Source organism: Triticum urartu, unplaced genomic scaffold (assembly GCF_003073215.2).
Source record: "Triticum urartu cultivar G1812 unplaced genomic scaffold, Tu2.1 TuUngrouped_contig_5750, whole genome shotgun sequence".
In the NCBI taxonomy this organism is placed as follows: domain Eukaryota; kingdom Viridiplantae; phylum Streptophyta; class Magnoliopsida; order Poales; family Poaceae; genus Triticum; species Triticum urartu.
In genome coordinates this window covers 1-15,064 of record NW_024116451.1, presented here as the reverse complement: position 1 = coordinate 15,064, position 15,064 = coordinate 1, and the positions used below count along the sequence as shown (strand labels likewise).

The window sequence follows — 15,064 nt, the reverse complement described above, 5'->3', positions numbered from 1 at the left end:
TTATGCATGGATTAGTACATAAGTAGGTCAACAGTTTTTTCGTATCAATGGTACGGCATAGCTAGTTCGAAATGGGCCCATGCATATGCAAGAAAATAAAAAAGAACTTCAGTCTTTTCGGTGCTCCCTTTCATTGCATATTCCGGCTTCCGTGGAAGGAAATCCGCCACACCGGTTCATCAAATTATGCAGGTTATTATATATCCGCCACACCTGTTGCGCTGATGCAGATCGAGCTACTTAATAAATCAGCAAAACACTTATCGTTAGATAAACCAGAATGACAGGTTATTTATTTCTGATTCACAGGGTGGCATTTGCCGGCCCTGGTGGTAGAGAGAGTGGCCCATTTTAATCAACAGATCTGCAAAGCAAGCAACATATACTGCTAGATTTCACTAAAAAACTAAAAATTGTCTAGTAGTAACAAACAACAAGGGTCAGGGGCATGGCTGGCGGGGCACCGGTGTGAGATCAGGAGTCTAGGACACATGAAGAAGAGGATGAACCCAGCTGTTGGAAGGCAGCTTCAGCTTGGTAGGCCGCTGATCCAATCCGCTCATGAGAAAGCCATGATATATATTTCAAGGACAAGTTGGGAAAATGGAGAATTGAGCGTGTGTTGGAGCTTCATCAGAAAGAAGAGGATCCCAACGCACTTGGAACTCCCTTGTAGAGCATCTACAGTCATTCTTAGTGAACATCGGCACAAGTGTCACTTTGACTCTTTGAGGATGGCATGAAGAGCTGCTTCCATAATTGGCATGTGAAAGCGCTTATCATCCCCATCAGAAACTAGTACGGGTTTTTTTTTTCTTTGGGTTTTTTTACGGTAGCTGTAGAGCAATGTTTTAGTAGCCTTGGATTTCTTTTAAAAAAAATTGAGAACCCTAATCTTTTTTTTCTACTGAGAAATAAGGCATTGTTTGACAACACTCAACGTCTAGTTTCACCCTAGAGTAGAATGAGAAAGCATTGAGCAATTTAGTTTTGAGACAAAGTGCACGTAGAATGAAACCTTAGCTGACTAACATCAAGTGCAAAACGAACTAGGAACAAACATCCTAGAAATAAGATTTGCCTGCAGTCCTGCACAGAAAACCGCTTCAGTAAGTCCTAGCACGCAACAAAGATGGCATGTTAAGAGATGCCAAGATGCCATCAGAGGTAATGCACGAGACCATATCCAAGAGCTAACATGATTACAGTTCCAACATGCTCCCTCCGTTCAAAATCACTTGTCGTGGTGGTTTTAGTTCAAATTTGAAACAAGTAATTTGGAACAGAGGGAGTACATCATAATTCCAATAGATTCTCAAGTTCAACGCTAACTCAACAATCATTTATTTCCATGTAGTACACATATCCTAGAGAGCACATTTATTCAAGTTCAAAATTGAATGGACAACTCACTCGTACTCAAAGAGTCTACAAGACTAGAATTACATCACCAACCGATAGTACATCACAGAACTACAGCGAAACACAAATCACCATACTGGAGAAACCAGAACACCACAGAACAACAACTCTAGATCGCCAGTGTTCTTGCCAACGGCAGCCCCCACCCACCACCAGCATTCATCTCAAATCTTCTGGAAGCGGAACTAACACATCCAACTACACTCATCAACCATTCGGAGGCGTCCGAAAACAAGTTTTGCCTCGAATAACAGAGAAGACCGCGAAAAAGTTTTACAAAATAATGGTTGACTCAGATCAGCTATGGTCGGTTACAGCCGAATAGTATCCTTCTATATATGTACTTCAAGAGAAACCGATATCATGCACATTCTGAATTGGTTGCGTTGGTATCATCTGATCATTTAAGGACTTTCTTGACTTCCTCAACAAACTGTGCTCTCCTTGAGGGATCCATCTGAACAAGTGACCAAAGAAAAAGCATTAACATTATTTGTTAAGACACTAAATATACATAAGATGGCAACATTTCACTCAACCACAATAATTACTTTCAAGTAATAAAACAGTAAGTATGCGTACCTTCTCTAGTAGCATAGAAAGACCCTGTGGCAAGGCTTCTAGATCTGGACTGGAGTCTGCAACATCTGAGAGCAACTGAGATACCCTTTGAGCCCTAAGTTCTTTGATATACTCCTGGTAGTTTTCAGGGTTTTCCCTCCAGGCAACAAAAGCATCGTCATCATCCCATTCAGTGCTTGCTGCTTCAGCTCCCTTAGAAGCCAAGTACCATTTCTGGATCAGCTCGATTGCTGATTGGTGAGAGAACTGCTTGCCACTTACACCTCTAATTTCCTTTGCAAGAACGTCCTCGGATATCCTCCTCCGTAATCTCTTGTAGAAGAAAGACCTAGAATCTTCCCAGTCTACAACCTTCTTAATCACACCCTTAGCAGCCATTCTAAGGGAAGTGTCATGCAATTCAGCAAACCGCACCGCAATTTGAGTATACAAAGGCAACAACTGTTTCTTCCGGGCTTCTATGCTCTTCTGAAGGGATTCTGACTCAGATAGACTTCCATTTTCATGCTTTGCTCCCAGGAGTTTTGCCTTCAGATTTATCAATTCTGGGTCAAGCCTGCCCATGCACTCTTGGAGTTCCTCTGACCTGAACTTGATCTCAATCAACCCTTGAGGTTCAAGAACATTACCCTTTGCAGTCCTCTCAGCATAGAACTCAATTCGATCTGGATTTATCTTGCTATCAATCACGACCCAAGCCCCTCCACGTAGCTCTGCAGCCTTGGGGATATATACAAAGGCAGGCTGATTGTATGTCCTAAGGTTCTCAACAATTGTTGACCCAGCCTGAAGGATTCCTTCAAAAAGATCTCTTTGCCCACCAGAGAAGCCTCTCCAGTTAGCAAGGATGAACAGAGGTAATCCTTCACGGTTGAAGTCCAGCATTGCTTGAGCTGTCTTAGTAGCTGAATCTGGAAACCAGACTTGCCCAGCACGAGGAACAGACCGCTCATGGGAATCAAGCTGGCCTGGATCAGCAGGGATGAGCTGCATCATAGTCTGTGTCTCCACAGCTATAACACCCACCGGAATCCCTCCGAGTTTCGCTCTGCCAGTAACTACTGACTTCGCCCATCCTTCAAATGTCTCCACAAAACTGTCTTTGTCGAACATGCCCCCCAACCATTTCCCTTGGCTATCATCAATGCCACTGATGGCTGCACGAGGATCACATGTATTCTCAGGGATATATGCAACGGGTCTGTCAGGTGGGTCCAAAGATTTTGTAATAGGAAGAGGTCCACCAATGTTGGCAGGAACATAGCTGAGCCACCTCAATATATTAGACACGCCTTCAAGGTCATCTGAAACTGTCAGATGGACAACACCGTTTGTCGCCATAATTTTGGGGCCACCCAACTGCATGTGGGAGCTGTACACTTCCCGGCCAAGAAGCTTGTTCAAAGCAGAGAACCCGGTTAGGATAATGGGCTGGTCAGTACGCTGTATGCACCGTATGCCAAGTCGAGCAAGATATGCTCCTATTCCAACAGTCCGTCCAGTCACAAATGTAAGCGTAAATGTCTCCTCATAGGCCCTAGAATAGGCACTGGCAATAGCAGCACTTCCATGTATGTTCTCCACACCTAGCCCATCCTCCTTCCCCACAACAGAATCAATAACCCACCTAATTTCACCATTATCAAGCTGCATCTTGTGCGCTATAACAGAAGTGCTAATACGAGCATGGTCTTCTTCAGTCAGATAAATGTACTGAAACCCACGTTCAGGGCTGCCATCATCAGACCATCCAACACGGAAGCACGATTTTACTTCATCTGCTATGCCGATCCGAGCACCAGAGTTTGCTGCCAAGTAGATGAGAGGAAGCTTCCTCTCACAAGCTAGGTTGGTAACAGTTTCAAAAAATGCATCTTCCCTTGGACCAAACGATCCAGCTCTAAAAGTAATATCATTTGCGATGACAACAATCTGCCTGCCATTGGGATATTCAGGAGTGGACATGTCCAAGATCCAAGCTACCATACCAATGTCATTGAGCCCAGCAGGACGCTCCATAGGAATTACAGGAGTGCCCCATGACCCATTCTTTTGAGCAAACACCAGCTCCGTTGCTTTAACATAACATCGGTTATTGTCACTAGAAATGTTAGACCATGACTTCTGCACTGCAGTTTCAAATGCCTACATTTGAGTACTTGTCAGCTTTTGGACACATGATATCACTAAGAATCTGCTAACACAATACATACATGTATAGAGATAGAGAGGGAGATACTCACCAACGGAAAATCATAGCAGTATGTAGTTCTGTTGTTTCTAGCGGAGCAACGTTTCAGATCAATAACACTCAAAGGCTGATATGGAGTATTCAGTGCAACGCCATGCAAAGGACCAGATGACGATGGAGCAGAGTGGTATACTAGTTTCTGTGATTCTGTATCTTCAACCTCACGGTAGATCTAAAAGCATTAAAAACACAATGAGCTTCCAAACATAATTAGGTGGGAATGACAACTAAATGATCATAATAGTTATATGAATAAATGCTACAAGTTCAATTTAGTTTGATTGGTTACACACAGAAAAACAAGATGCAAGGGGAAGGAACTTACATCGACAGTGCAGGTGTGACTAGTAACATTGGTTGTTACAACTCTCCAGGTACCACTTGCAGGCCCATCGCTGTCCAACTTAAGTTTCACCTCCCATTGGCATACAGAAAGATGATGCATCCTTGCACCCACAAGTTCATGTATCTGTAGAGCCATTTCTTTCAGAAGCGAGCATGCAGTAGCTTCATCTTGGCCAATATCCACAACTTTGTTCCTGAGTAAGATGAAAAGTTCATTGAAGGCAAAACACAAGAGCAAGACCTATTATGTGCCACCAAATGAACAGTGTGCAGGCTTACCCTGAAACAGGAACAAGATCAAGAAGCTTTTGCTCTTTCAATATGCACAAAAACATATGAGAGTGACCTGTCCTAATCGCGTGAAGCTCCAACTCTTCTATAGCAGTCATCAGCGATCTTAATATGCTGCTCGATGTAAATGAAAGAGATTCCTCAGCTCCTCCCACCTCAACATCACTGATGTGGCCTGATGTGAATTTGTTGGAAGCACCGGGTTGCCTGACAAGAGTTCGGAAAAACACCCTGTGCAACATTTTGGGGTTTTCTGTATTTCTAAGTGTGTATATGTTCCACTGACGATCACGTGACGGTGTATACTTCACCTCATTGTATCCTTTCACTTTCAACTTACCCTGTAACCACAACAGGCTAAATAAATACAAATAGCAAACAGGATAATTAAAGCATATGGACTATGGAGTGTATCAAACAACACGCAGGCATTTTGATAGTCACATACCAACTCAAGAAGAGCAGAAAGAGGAGGCTCCACATGCCGGAGAACCGGCTCTTCCTCATAACAAAGCTTTTCATCCGACAAGAGGAAGGTATGGCGCATAGGCATGAGTGCTCCATCCCTTTGAACAATGCAACTAATAACCTTCACACCAGCATCACGGAGATCAGCTGTGACAGTATTTTGTTCCAGTGTTGCAGAAAGTTTGTCTATCCTGACTTGAGCTTGATCGTTATCACCACTGAAAGGAATGAGTTAAATTATTAAAGGAATTATTCCACCAAATATTAACAACCAGATACAGCTCATTAGCACTAATATTGCACATGAACATACCTGTCTTCAGTTCCATGCATTTGATTATCAGCACCCAATAAAGCAATATGCATTATGTTACCCTCAGAGCTTGCATAGCGTGATGTATCCTTTAGTGCAGCTCCAATTGCTGCTGATACAGATTCTAACGACTTCACAATAACCATAGCACCCAATCTCTTCTCTGAATGCGCTTCAGCGAATTCCCATAAAGCAATAACACCAGATTCCTGATATTTCAGCTGGATACTATCCTTGACAAGATGAGGCTGAAAATGGTTTTGGTGTTAGCCAACTTGAAGAGCAGTAAGATGTAGTAAAATCAAATATTTCCACACCTAGATTCTGTCAGATTTATTTTAAAGAAGCATAAGCATCTTGTTTCAATAGGAACTTTAGTGTATGCTTCCTAGAAATGCAAAGGGAGAGTATGATCAAGTCCAAAAAATGATTTTATGTAATACCTGGTATAATCGAGATATGTACGTCTCGATCACCCTCTGCTGAAGAGTGTGATCACTACAATCAAACAAAGAAACCAGTGCATCTTCAACTGGCAGCGGGGCAGTCACTAAATCTCCCATGATCTCACTAATGGCCATCCTTTCTTCAGTAAACATCTCAAGTTCTGAAAGGCTCCTTGCAATGCTTGTGCGGAGCTCACTAAGCTTGGTTTGTTCAAGAAGCTCGCTAGCTTTAAGGGCCAACTGCATTTATTATGACGCAAGTAATTCATTAGACTAAGATATCAGAAAAGTATTATTCAAAAGCTTCCATTATTTTAGGTTGCCATTGTCACCTTATAATATCTTTTGTGATTGAGGGAAGAAAAGCGAGTCAACTGATCCTTGTAGGCAGCAGGGTTTGGATAGACCAGTTTCTCCATGAGTGTTAGTATCAGCTTAGTTTTGTTTCTCACACCCTACAACAAAATCGAATTTTAAGTAATGAAGACTGCTTCAGTAATCATTTGCAATAAGCCATCAGATCACAAAACATTTACCTGGTGAGACAACACAATGTCTACAACCTTCTGGAGATCTTTACTATGTTGTTGGCGCAGGCGCTCAATCACATCAGACTACAAAACATGACAGTTGAAGGAAACAAATAAGCAGAAAGCGTTTCTAAGGAAACAAGACATAAGCCATATGCAAACTATTTGCTACCTTTTTTACACCTAAAATCATTAGCTACTTAATTACTGATAGATTCTGGTGTGAACTATAATATGTGCATGAACATTAGTTGATAATGTTCTCATAAATAAAAGGGAAAAGGGAATATCCTTTTAAAGCAATGATATCTAGTAGATCTGAGTTTTGGAATGTCAGATAACCTGAATGCCATCACTGAATAGTTCCTCAACCGAGAGATAGTCCTCGAAAAGGGACTTCACAATAAAGTGTGCATGGCTTTCTCTGCCACCCTCATATGACTTCAGTACGCTCATAAGAGGCTCAACAAGCCTCTCATTTGTAGCAATTTCCTTCTCAGAACCATGTGCAAGATTTTCCTACAAGAAAACATGTTACAAAAAGCAGTAGAAGTTCTAGACAAGGATATCATAAAAGAAACCTAACACTGACCTCGATTATCTCTCTTAGCATCTTGGAAGGGAAATCCTTGCTCTTCCCATGGCCAACATTTAACTTATATTCACTGTATTTACCCTCCAACTGGTTGCATAAAAAGTTGAAACCGTTATGGTAGAACACAAAAAAAATATAAAGATCAATAAGCAAAAACTGGGTTAAAATCAAATGAGAACTTCTGAGCTACAGTGCAAATTGATGAGATGAAGTATCAAATGTTCCAAGCTAAGAAGACTTAAAATGAAATATTTCAAGTTTTGATTACATTATTAGGAAAAGGCAATTTTAGAAGTTACACAATAAGCTACGGAAAATTACCGGTGATTGGACAATGTAAAATGAAAATTAACAAGATATAGTGACATGATGCTTATGCAAAGTGATACAACCCTTCTATATAACCAATTAGAAATCCACATGGCAGATTGAAATCTACCCAGACGCTACATATCACGTCTATTATCACATACCTCGCTCTTAAGAAGCCTTGGAAGTCTAGTTGCTAAAACAGACATAAGCTCTTCCCATTGTAGGAAAGGAAGCTCAGGAGCATCTAGACAGGATACCAGATCTTGTACAACCTGAAAAGAAAGCCGGGTATAATGAAAAAGGTAAACAAATGCTGAACAAATAGGTATGATCGGAAAAAATCAAACCAATTGCTGAAAGAGAGAAAAATAGCAAAAGGATAAAAACAATCTGTAAAGTAGTGACCATGATTAACATACGAGAAAGAGCACCCAAATTCAGATTTTCCAAGACAGGCATAATAAACTTCCATAGGTTACAAACAGTTTTGTAGCATAAGGGAGCCAAAGTCAAGGAGGAATTAGGGATAATCCAGAATTCATAACAAAAAAAAAGGTGCTTGAGGAGAACAAGAAACACGTGACAAAAAACCAGAAATATAGGTACTGCAAGGTTCTTGATGTTTACTTTGTTGATCGGGTGATCATATCCTGCAAGGACCATCCGAGCAGCATTCAAGCTTGTGGCACATCTTTTGTGAACTTGGCCAGAAGCAGCAATAGGAAGGCTCATTTCTGGGAAAGACCCGTTAAATGGCTCAGCTCTCTTCACAGCAGAAGGGTCATCAAGATCAAGTCTTGCTATAAGATCACCAGCCTAGAAAAAATATATTAAGTTCAGATACTTTACGTGCAATTGTTATGTACAGCAGAAGCAATGGAAACGTTGTGATGTAACCTGCATAGGCTGGCCCTCAGACAACAAAACATTAATGACACCAGCAGCAGGTGACAAGAGGGGCATGCACATCTTCATAACCTCAACTTCCGCATATGGTACATCAGCTTCAACATGAGCACCATCGGCAACCAAGAAACGAAGAAGTTTGCAGGGTGTCTCAGCTAATAACCTTGAAGGATCGTGATCATTCTGCAAGAACGATGTGTCATTTATTTACACAAGGATACAATGTGGCATGATCAAGAATCATTAATTATTAATAGTTCCTTTTTTATCACCATAAAATTGATGCAGTAACATGATGCCCTAGAAGGTTCATGACATAGTTTATTACAGCTTGATTATAATAAATTCTTGATTAAATTTGTAATAAACACAAAGCATTGTGGTCGGTAGTTGCTCAGATTAAGAAACAGAAGTAGCAATATAAAAACTGGAGCCCTATTAAATTTTTTACAGCTATGTAACTTGTCTTTACATCACAACTTCACAAGACATGCCGTTGATAACGCTTATCATTATGACCTGGTTTGTTTGGCTGCTTAGGTAGTCACATTTACCACAATAGCAGCTTGTTGTGACATCAATTAGTCCATAATAATGACTTAATTGTGGTTTCTTATGGCACATGACTAGAAATAAACATCGTAATTAAATTTCTTTAAATGAAAGTGGAAAGAAATGAATGCTAATGAAGCGAATGACGTAAAAAGCCACAAATAGGGCTGGAAAATATCAAATCAAACACCAAGATTAGTTAGAAGGAAAGGAACAAACAGACAATTATTACCTGTAACAAGCATGTCTTTCCATCAATTAGAAGCCGTGTACCACCGGCCTCTTCTTCAGCATAAATTACATGGCTGTTTCCATCCAACTGAAGAAATTACAGCTACTGAATCAGAACTCTTTCACCAGTACTTCACAACATTATATATCATACTTATGGACAGGTATAAAAACAAGACAAAATCACCTGCATTAAAAGTCCACCATCACATAATGTTTGGACATTTGCTTCAATAACTGATCCATTCATTCGCAATCTGTAGCTACCCTGTCCGCTCCTTATAGTTTCAATCTGTGACATGGTGTAGATGAGCGTCAACGATAGCTGTTACTTCATTACAACAACTCATTTTTTTAAAGGAATGTAAGACTTACTGTATATTTGCTTTCCTCTATATTCAAAGAAACAGTTGAATGGACAAGGGATATATGCTGCACAAAAGAAATTGGTCAACATTCAACAACATTCATCTTCAAGCAATATCCAGAGTTTAAGCCCATTAAAACACTACCTTTGGTGGAATCTGACCCTTGACGAGATAGCTAACATATTCAGAAACAGTGTCTGTGTTGCTCGTTATTGTTTTCTGCAGCACAAGGCAGTGATTTGCATTAAACAACTAATTGTGTTTTTCGCAATTGGTTTGACAAAAGCTGCAGTAAGAGGGGCATAGTTTCTTACATATAGAGCTCCTCCAACCACTGAAATATACCAGGGAGGTCTCTCAGCTTGGACTCGCATTGCTATTCTGTTATCCAGCCAGCCAGTATGAATCCTGTTTTCTTTGAAGTCTGAGGCCTGATTTAAAGATACAGAAAATTGAGGCATGGGATTACTTTAAAGGAATGCCAGATGTAAAATGGTTGTATTACATCAAAAGCAGGGATTCAATATACAGGTAGTATTTCTTACATTCAAGAGATCAACTGTGTAATCAACATTTGAATGAATTTCTCCACGAATTTGAATCTCTTTTAGCGCAAGAGACATGTTGGTTATTGCTGCTGCTCTAGACACTCCATATGCAAAAACATGTCCTGAAATGAAAAGAGTAATCTTCCAAACGTAAGGACCAATACAAATAGCAAAGAGGAATATTCACAGGGTCAAATTTTGCATACCAAACTGAGAATCAGCAAATTCATGAATGCCTCCACCGGACTGAAAACAGATAAAAGGGGGAACAAAAATGTGTTCGATTTGGTTAATACTTGGTCAAAGCCCAACTCAACAATATAACAGTGCAACAGAGCCATGAACAGCTTACCTTAACAGAGAAATAGGCCCAAACATTTGGCTTGCTTTTAAAACTGATCTCCTGAATTATAAGAAAATCAAGATCCGGTCAGTTTACAAATCTAATGTGCTAGAACCATAGACGGCATCATGAAATCTCACCTTTACTTTTCCACCGGTAGGCTTGAATCCGTCATCTGGATCCTCACTGGTTATCCTAACTGCTACACAATGACCCTTTGGCCATTGAGAATCCACTTCATCGAAGTTAAATGGAGTAGCAAGAGCTGCTGTTGTCCTCCAAATGTCATAGCCTCCTCCATTGTCCATTCCATAGAAACGTCTGATCTCTGTATAAGGAGAAAGTTAGGCACAGAAATAACATGGGAAAGTAACTAAAAAACTTACAATAATATAATTATTACCTGGAACCTGCCAAAGGGGTATACCCATTCCAACTGCAACTTGAGCTGCAGGCAAGTTTACTTCAGCTATCCACTCGGTGACTGGATGCTCAACCTGGATGTATGCCATTTAACAATGTAAATAACTGACGACAAAAAACTAAGTCCAGAGGAATGTTCAAAAGAATATACCTGCAACCGTGGATTAAGTTCCAGAAAATAGTATTCACCAGTCTCCATGCTGTAGAGATATTCAACAGTAGCAGCACCAACATAACCCACAGCCTTAGCAAGCCTCCTTGCTGCTTGCTCTAGCTCTTTCACTGTCTCGCGAGGAGCAACAGTAACTGGTCCTTCCTCAATAATCTGGTATAAACAAAAAATGGACGCAATTGGTCCTTTTGATAAACAACTACAAGTATGAAGTAGAACATGCAATACACGTGATGTTTTCAGATCTGGACCAGCGTTACCTTTTGGTGTCGCCGTTGCACACTGCAGTCACGACTGTGAAGCGCAGCTACATTGCCATATTGATCACAAAGCAACTGAACTTCAAGATGTCGACTCTACAAAAGAAAAAAGGGGAGGATTAAAACATAATATACCATATGAGCACATGTTCCAGCATACATTTCTAGCCTGCAAGGAATAACATATGAAGCTTCCAGGCGTGTAATATACAACTCGGGAATAACATGCTTGGAAAAAATGCAACTTGCTGAGAAGTCTAACCTGAGATGCAAGTCTCATGATAAATATTGGGGAGCCAGGAACTTCACCTTGCACTTGCTTAAACAGTGCTCTGACATCATCGTCATTATTAACCTGCAACAGATATTGAGTTAATATGTTGAAAAGGTTAGAGCTAACTCTGGGCATAATATATCACACAACAACCCACACAATCTTTCAAATATAGTCCAATCAAATGAATGATGTACCTTTCGGATCCCTTTACCACCACCACCCCATGATGCTTTAATCATGGCGGGATACCCAATCATCTGACAACTCGCAAGTGCTTCCTCTGTAGTACTAACACAAGCTTTCCTATACATCTCCGCAGGTATCGAGTCCAAACAAACTTCTAATGGAATTTCCACCTATAATATAGTGTCTTTCGGTTATTAAATGTGTCCAGTACAAAGATCAGACGATGAGTTATCAGAGAATGTGAGATTCACCTGTGATCCACTCCAAGGAAGAGTCGGAACCCCTGCTGCTTGAGCAATGAGAGCTGAACCAACCTTGTCACCTAGTGCGTTCATTGATGATGATGGTGGCCCAAGAAAAACAATTCCGTTTGCATTTAGTGCATCTGGAAGTTCAGGATTCTCAGATGCATGGCCCCAACCAGGCCAAACAGCAGAAACACCGGTTCTCACTGCTATCTGCAACAGCAAAATTGTCATGTCATGCTAAATGAACAACTTGTGCATCGGTTGCACATCAACGGATGAGCAATACTAACCTCCACTATGAGTTGGACATTTGCATAGTTGTTATTGTTTGTTCCACCGGGTACTTCAACAAATTGATCAGCAATTCTAATGTGCTCTGCATTTATCCTCATGTCTTCTGGAGTAGCCATAGCTATCAACTGAATTGCCTTCTCTGACCCAAATGTTTCATTAGCCCATGTTCGGACACTCCGCATGAACTTAGCTGCTGCCATTCCATTGTTCGCAACTAATACACTGTGAATTGGTGTTTTGCCGCCCAATGCCATACAAAATTCAACAACCTTAGACAGCGAAGCATGCCTCCCATTATGTGCTTCATTCAGTATCCCATTCATTTGGTAGGAGCCCCTGGGTTCTTCGGACCCACTAGAGAAAAAAGAACAAATTCATTACGATGGTGACCATAACAATATAACATAACAAATACTTGGCTACTATAAATCGAAAACTTCAAATGAGCTTTCATCCGTCATGTGGGTACGGGTTTCAGATGGTAATTAAATTATTATTTTTAAAATTATAGGCAAAAGGCTTTCTGAAAATGATTCCTAAGTGCACAAAAATACTCCATGCAGTGCAACAGTGATGTGCCTGAGCAAATTCATTGTGTATGGCAACTATAATGTACTCCCTCTATAAACCAATATAAGAGTGTTTAGATCACTAAAATAGTGTTCTAAACGCTCTTATATTAGTTTACGGAGGGAGTAGTTCAGTAAAAATCTATAAGAATATATCAAATGCAATTCAAAATATCAGCATGTGCGAATAATAAAATAAGCATAATCTATAATAATTCTATATTAAATTATAGATATTTTTCCATTTTAAAGAGAGATGCTAATTCTAATTTTAAAATGCTAAAGTACTTACTGTGAAATATCCACTTCCGGAGCTGATGTACCCTCCTTTGGGAGGTCAATGATGCCGGCAAGACCTACATCCAGATATGCATTAGAAACTGAGCAAGTTTACACGATAGCTAAGAAGAAGCACAGGTGACAACTTTATGAATGTTATTGTTCTTCATGCTAGTAAATTATCAGAAAAGGTTTCTAGACATTCTTCTCTTTTAGAAGTATTATATAAGGAAAATGACTCAGTCATACATAACTAATATGCTGCTTATATGTATTCTTGCACTTTCATGTTCCTTCCCTTATAAAACATCATTTTGAATATTAAACATTCCTTCCACTAAAACCATTTAATCAAGAAAAACTGGGCTTTACTCATTACTCGTTATAAAAAAGTACTATCGTATCACATAAAAAAATTGTTAAATATTGCTGCAGTCATTTGCATCTTTAACGAGGTCAATAACCGCCATTCTGTGATCTAGCATTGAGATACCTTACACTAAAACCAACATGCTCTCAGTCAATAAAAGTATCTACACAAGTCTGAGGATGACAACAAAGTGTAGTTTGTAGAAAGGAAATGGTTTTCAGGTTGTTACCATGGCGAATAGACTGGTTAGGGTCTGACACGCCTCCATCGCCTCCATCCCTTAATGACTGAACACGACGACTTTTCTTCTTGGAGGTTCTAGAAGGGGCAGATGGTTGGAATGCAGCACCAGCTGAATTTACCGGGCGAATAGTGGATAGCGATGGTGTTGTTGAGGCATTAAAGCCGACGATGGGCAAATGTGTGGATCCCATCGTCCTCCCTTTGGACAAACAGCGCAGATGCAGTGTTCTTCAAAGAGACAGTGCCATCAAAGGTGTGTAAACCCCAGGTCTTGGAACCTGACAGATGCATGTGAATACAAATTGTTAGTTCACAGAGACAAGACACAAGTACTTTATGGGCTAATTCATGACCTTCCTCTGTAAGTTTGAACATCCAAGATGCTCTTGACCAAAACAGATAACGTGTGCAATTACTCCTATGACACAGGTTCGTACAAAAAGTACAAGGCAAATGATTCTAAGCTTTCACAGCTAATACATGCAGCCAAAAAAGAAAAGATGGCAGGTAAAGTAATACAGCAGCTAGATCAACAGGTGAGAGGGGGAGAGAAGGGAAAAAACAGCATCTACCATTTCCAGCTCAATACTAACACTCAAAGTGCATTATGACAGCCGGTAGCATCAACACGGCAGAAACAACACCTGCCTCGCATGCGTACGGCGGCAAACTGACTACAACACTGGACCGCGCTACCCATGTATGACCGTGTCGTTGTGCAACCACCCTGGGTGAGCTTGCACTCAGCATGAGCATGTGTCCATGGAAGCACACCGTCCTAACCTAAGAAATACAGTGTTAGGCACGCGCAGGGCACCTCCAACGAGCCACACCAGCCATAATCACCGATAATTGTCTACTGTGCATACAGTACGGGAGCCACATTCCATAATTACTCCCTCCATGAGCACTCATGAACACGAAGCATGCCAGCGCAAGCTCCGAAGAACCCAATCCCAAGCTCCGCGTAATTTCAAACACCTAGTACAGTAAGTCCCGCGCGGGGCAGAGCAGCGCAGGCGCAGAACCCTTAAACCCTCTCCCCGCCACCCACGGACGAAGCACCCTAAGCAGTGCCCCAGCTCGGCGCGCGGGAAACAGAGCAACGGCGGACCAAGGCGGCCGGGCTCACCTCCGGGAGCGGAGGCGGATCGGGCGGCGGATCTGGCCTGGCCTGACCTGACCTGACCTGACCTGGGGGGAAGCGACAGGGGGAATGGGGGGAGACGCGAGGGGGGAA

General features: G+C 41.1%; 1 protein-coding gene across 1 annotated transcript; it reads right to left on the bottom strand.

Moving 5' to 3' along the window:
* Positions 1 to 1,320: 1,320 nt before the first annotated feature.
* LOC125529656 (acetyl-CoA carboxylase 2-like) lies at positions 1,321 to 14,975 on the bottom strand. The gene is made up of 34 exons (XM_048694076.1): positions 14,957 to 14,975; positions 13,811 to 14,102; positions 13,225 to 13,288; positions 12,360 to 12,717; positions 12,073 to 12,279; positions 11,830 to 11,991; positions 11,621 to 11,713; positions 11,359 to 11,454; positions 11,078 to 11,251; positions 10,907 to 11,000; positions 10,644 to 10,831; positions 10,513 to 10,563; positions 10,367 to 10,406; positions 10,158 to 10,282; positions 9,927 to 10,043; positions 9,757 to 9,831; positions 9,620 to 9,676; positions 9,432 to 9,536; positions 9,246 to 9,332; positions 8,453 to 8,644; positions 8,183 to 8,371; positions 7,717 to 7,827; positions 7,241 to 7,330; positions 6,991 to 7,167; positions 6,655 to 6,732; positions 6,451 to 6,573; positions 6,116 to 6,358; positions 5,673 to 5,920; positions 5,340 to 5,577; positions 4,880 to 5,232; positions 4,581 to 4,794; positions 4,248 to 4,427; positions 2,005 to 4,149; positions 1,321 to 1,879 (listed from the first exon to the last, which is right to left on the bottom strand). The coding sequence occupies exons 2-34, from the start codon at positions 14,013 to 14,015 to the stop codon at positions 1,823 to 1,825; spliced, it is 6,936 nt and encodes a 2,311-aa protein (XP_048550033.1). The 5' UTR covers positions 14,016 to 14,102; positions 14,957 to 14,975; the 3' UTR covers positions 1,321 to 1,822.
* Between the last annotated feature and the right edge of the window lie 89 nt (positions 14,976 to 15,064).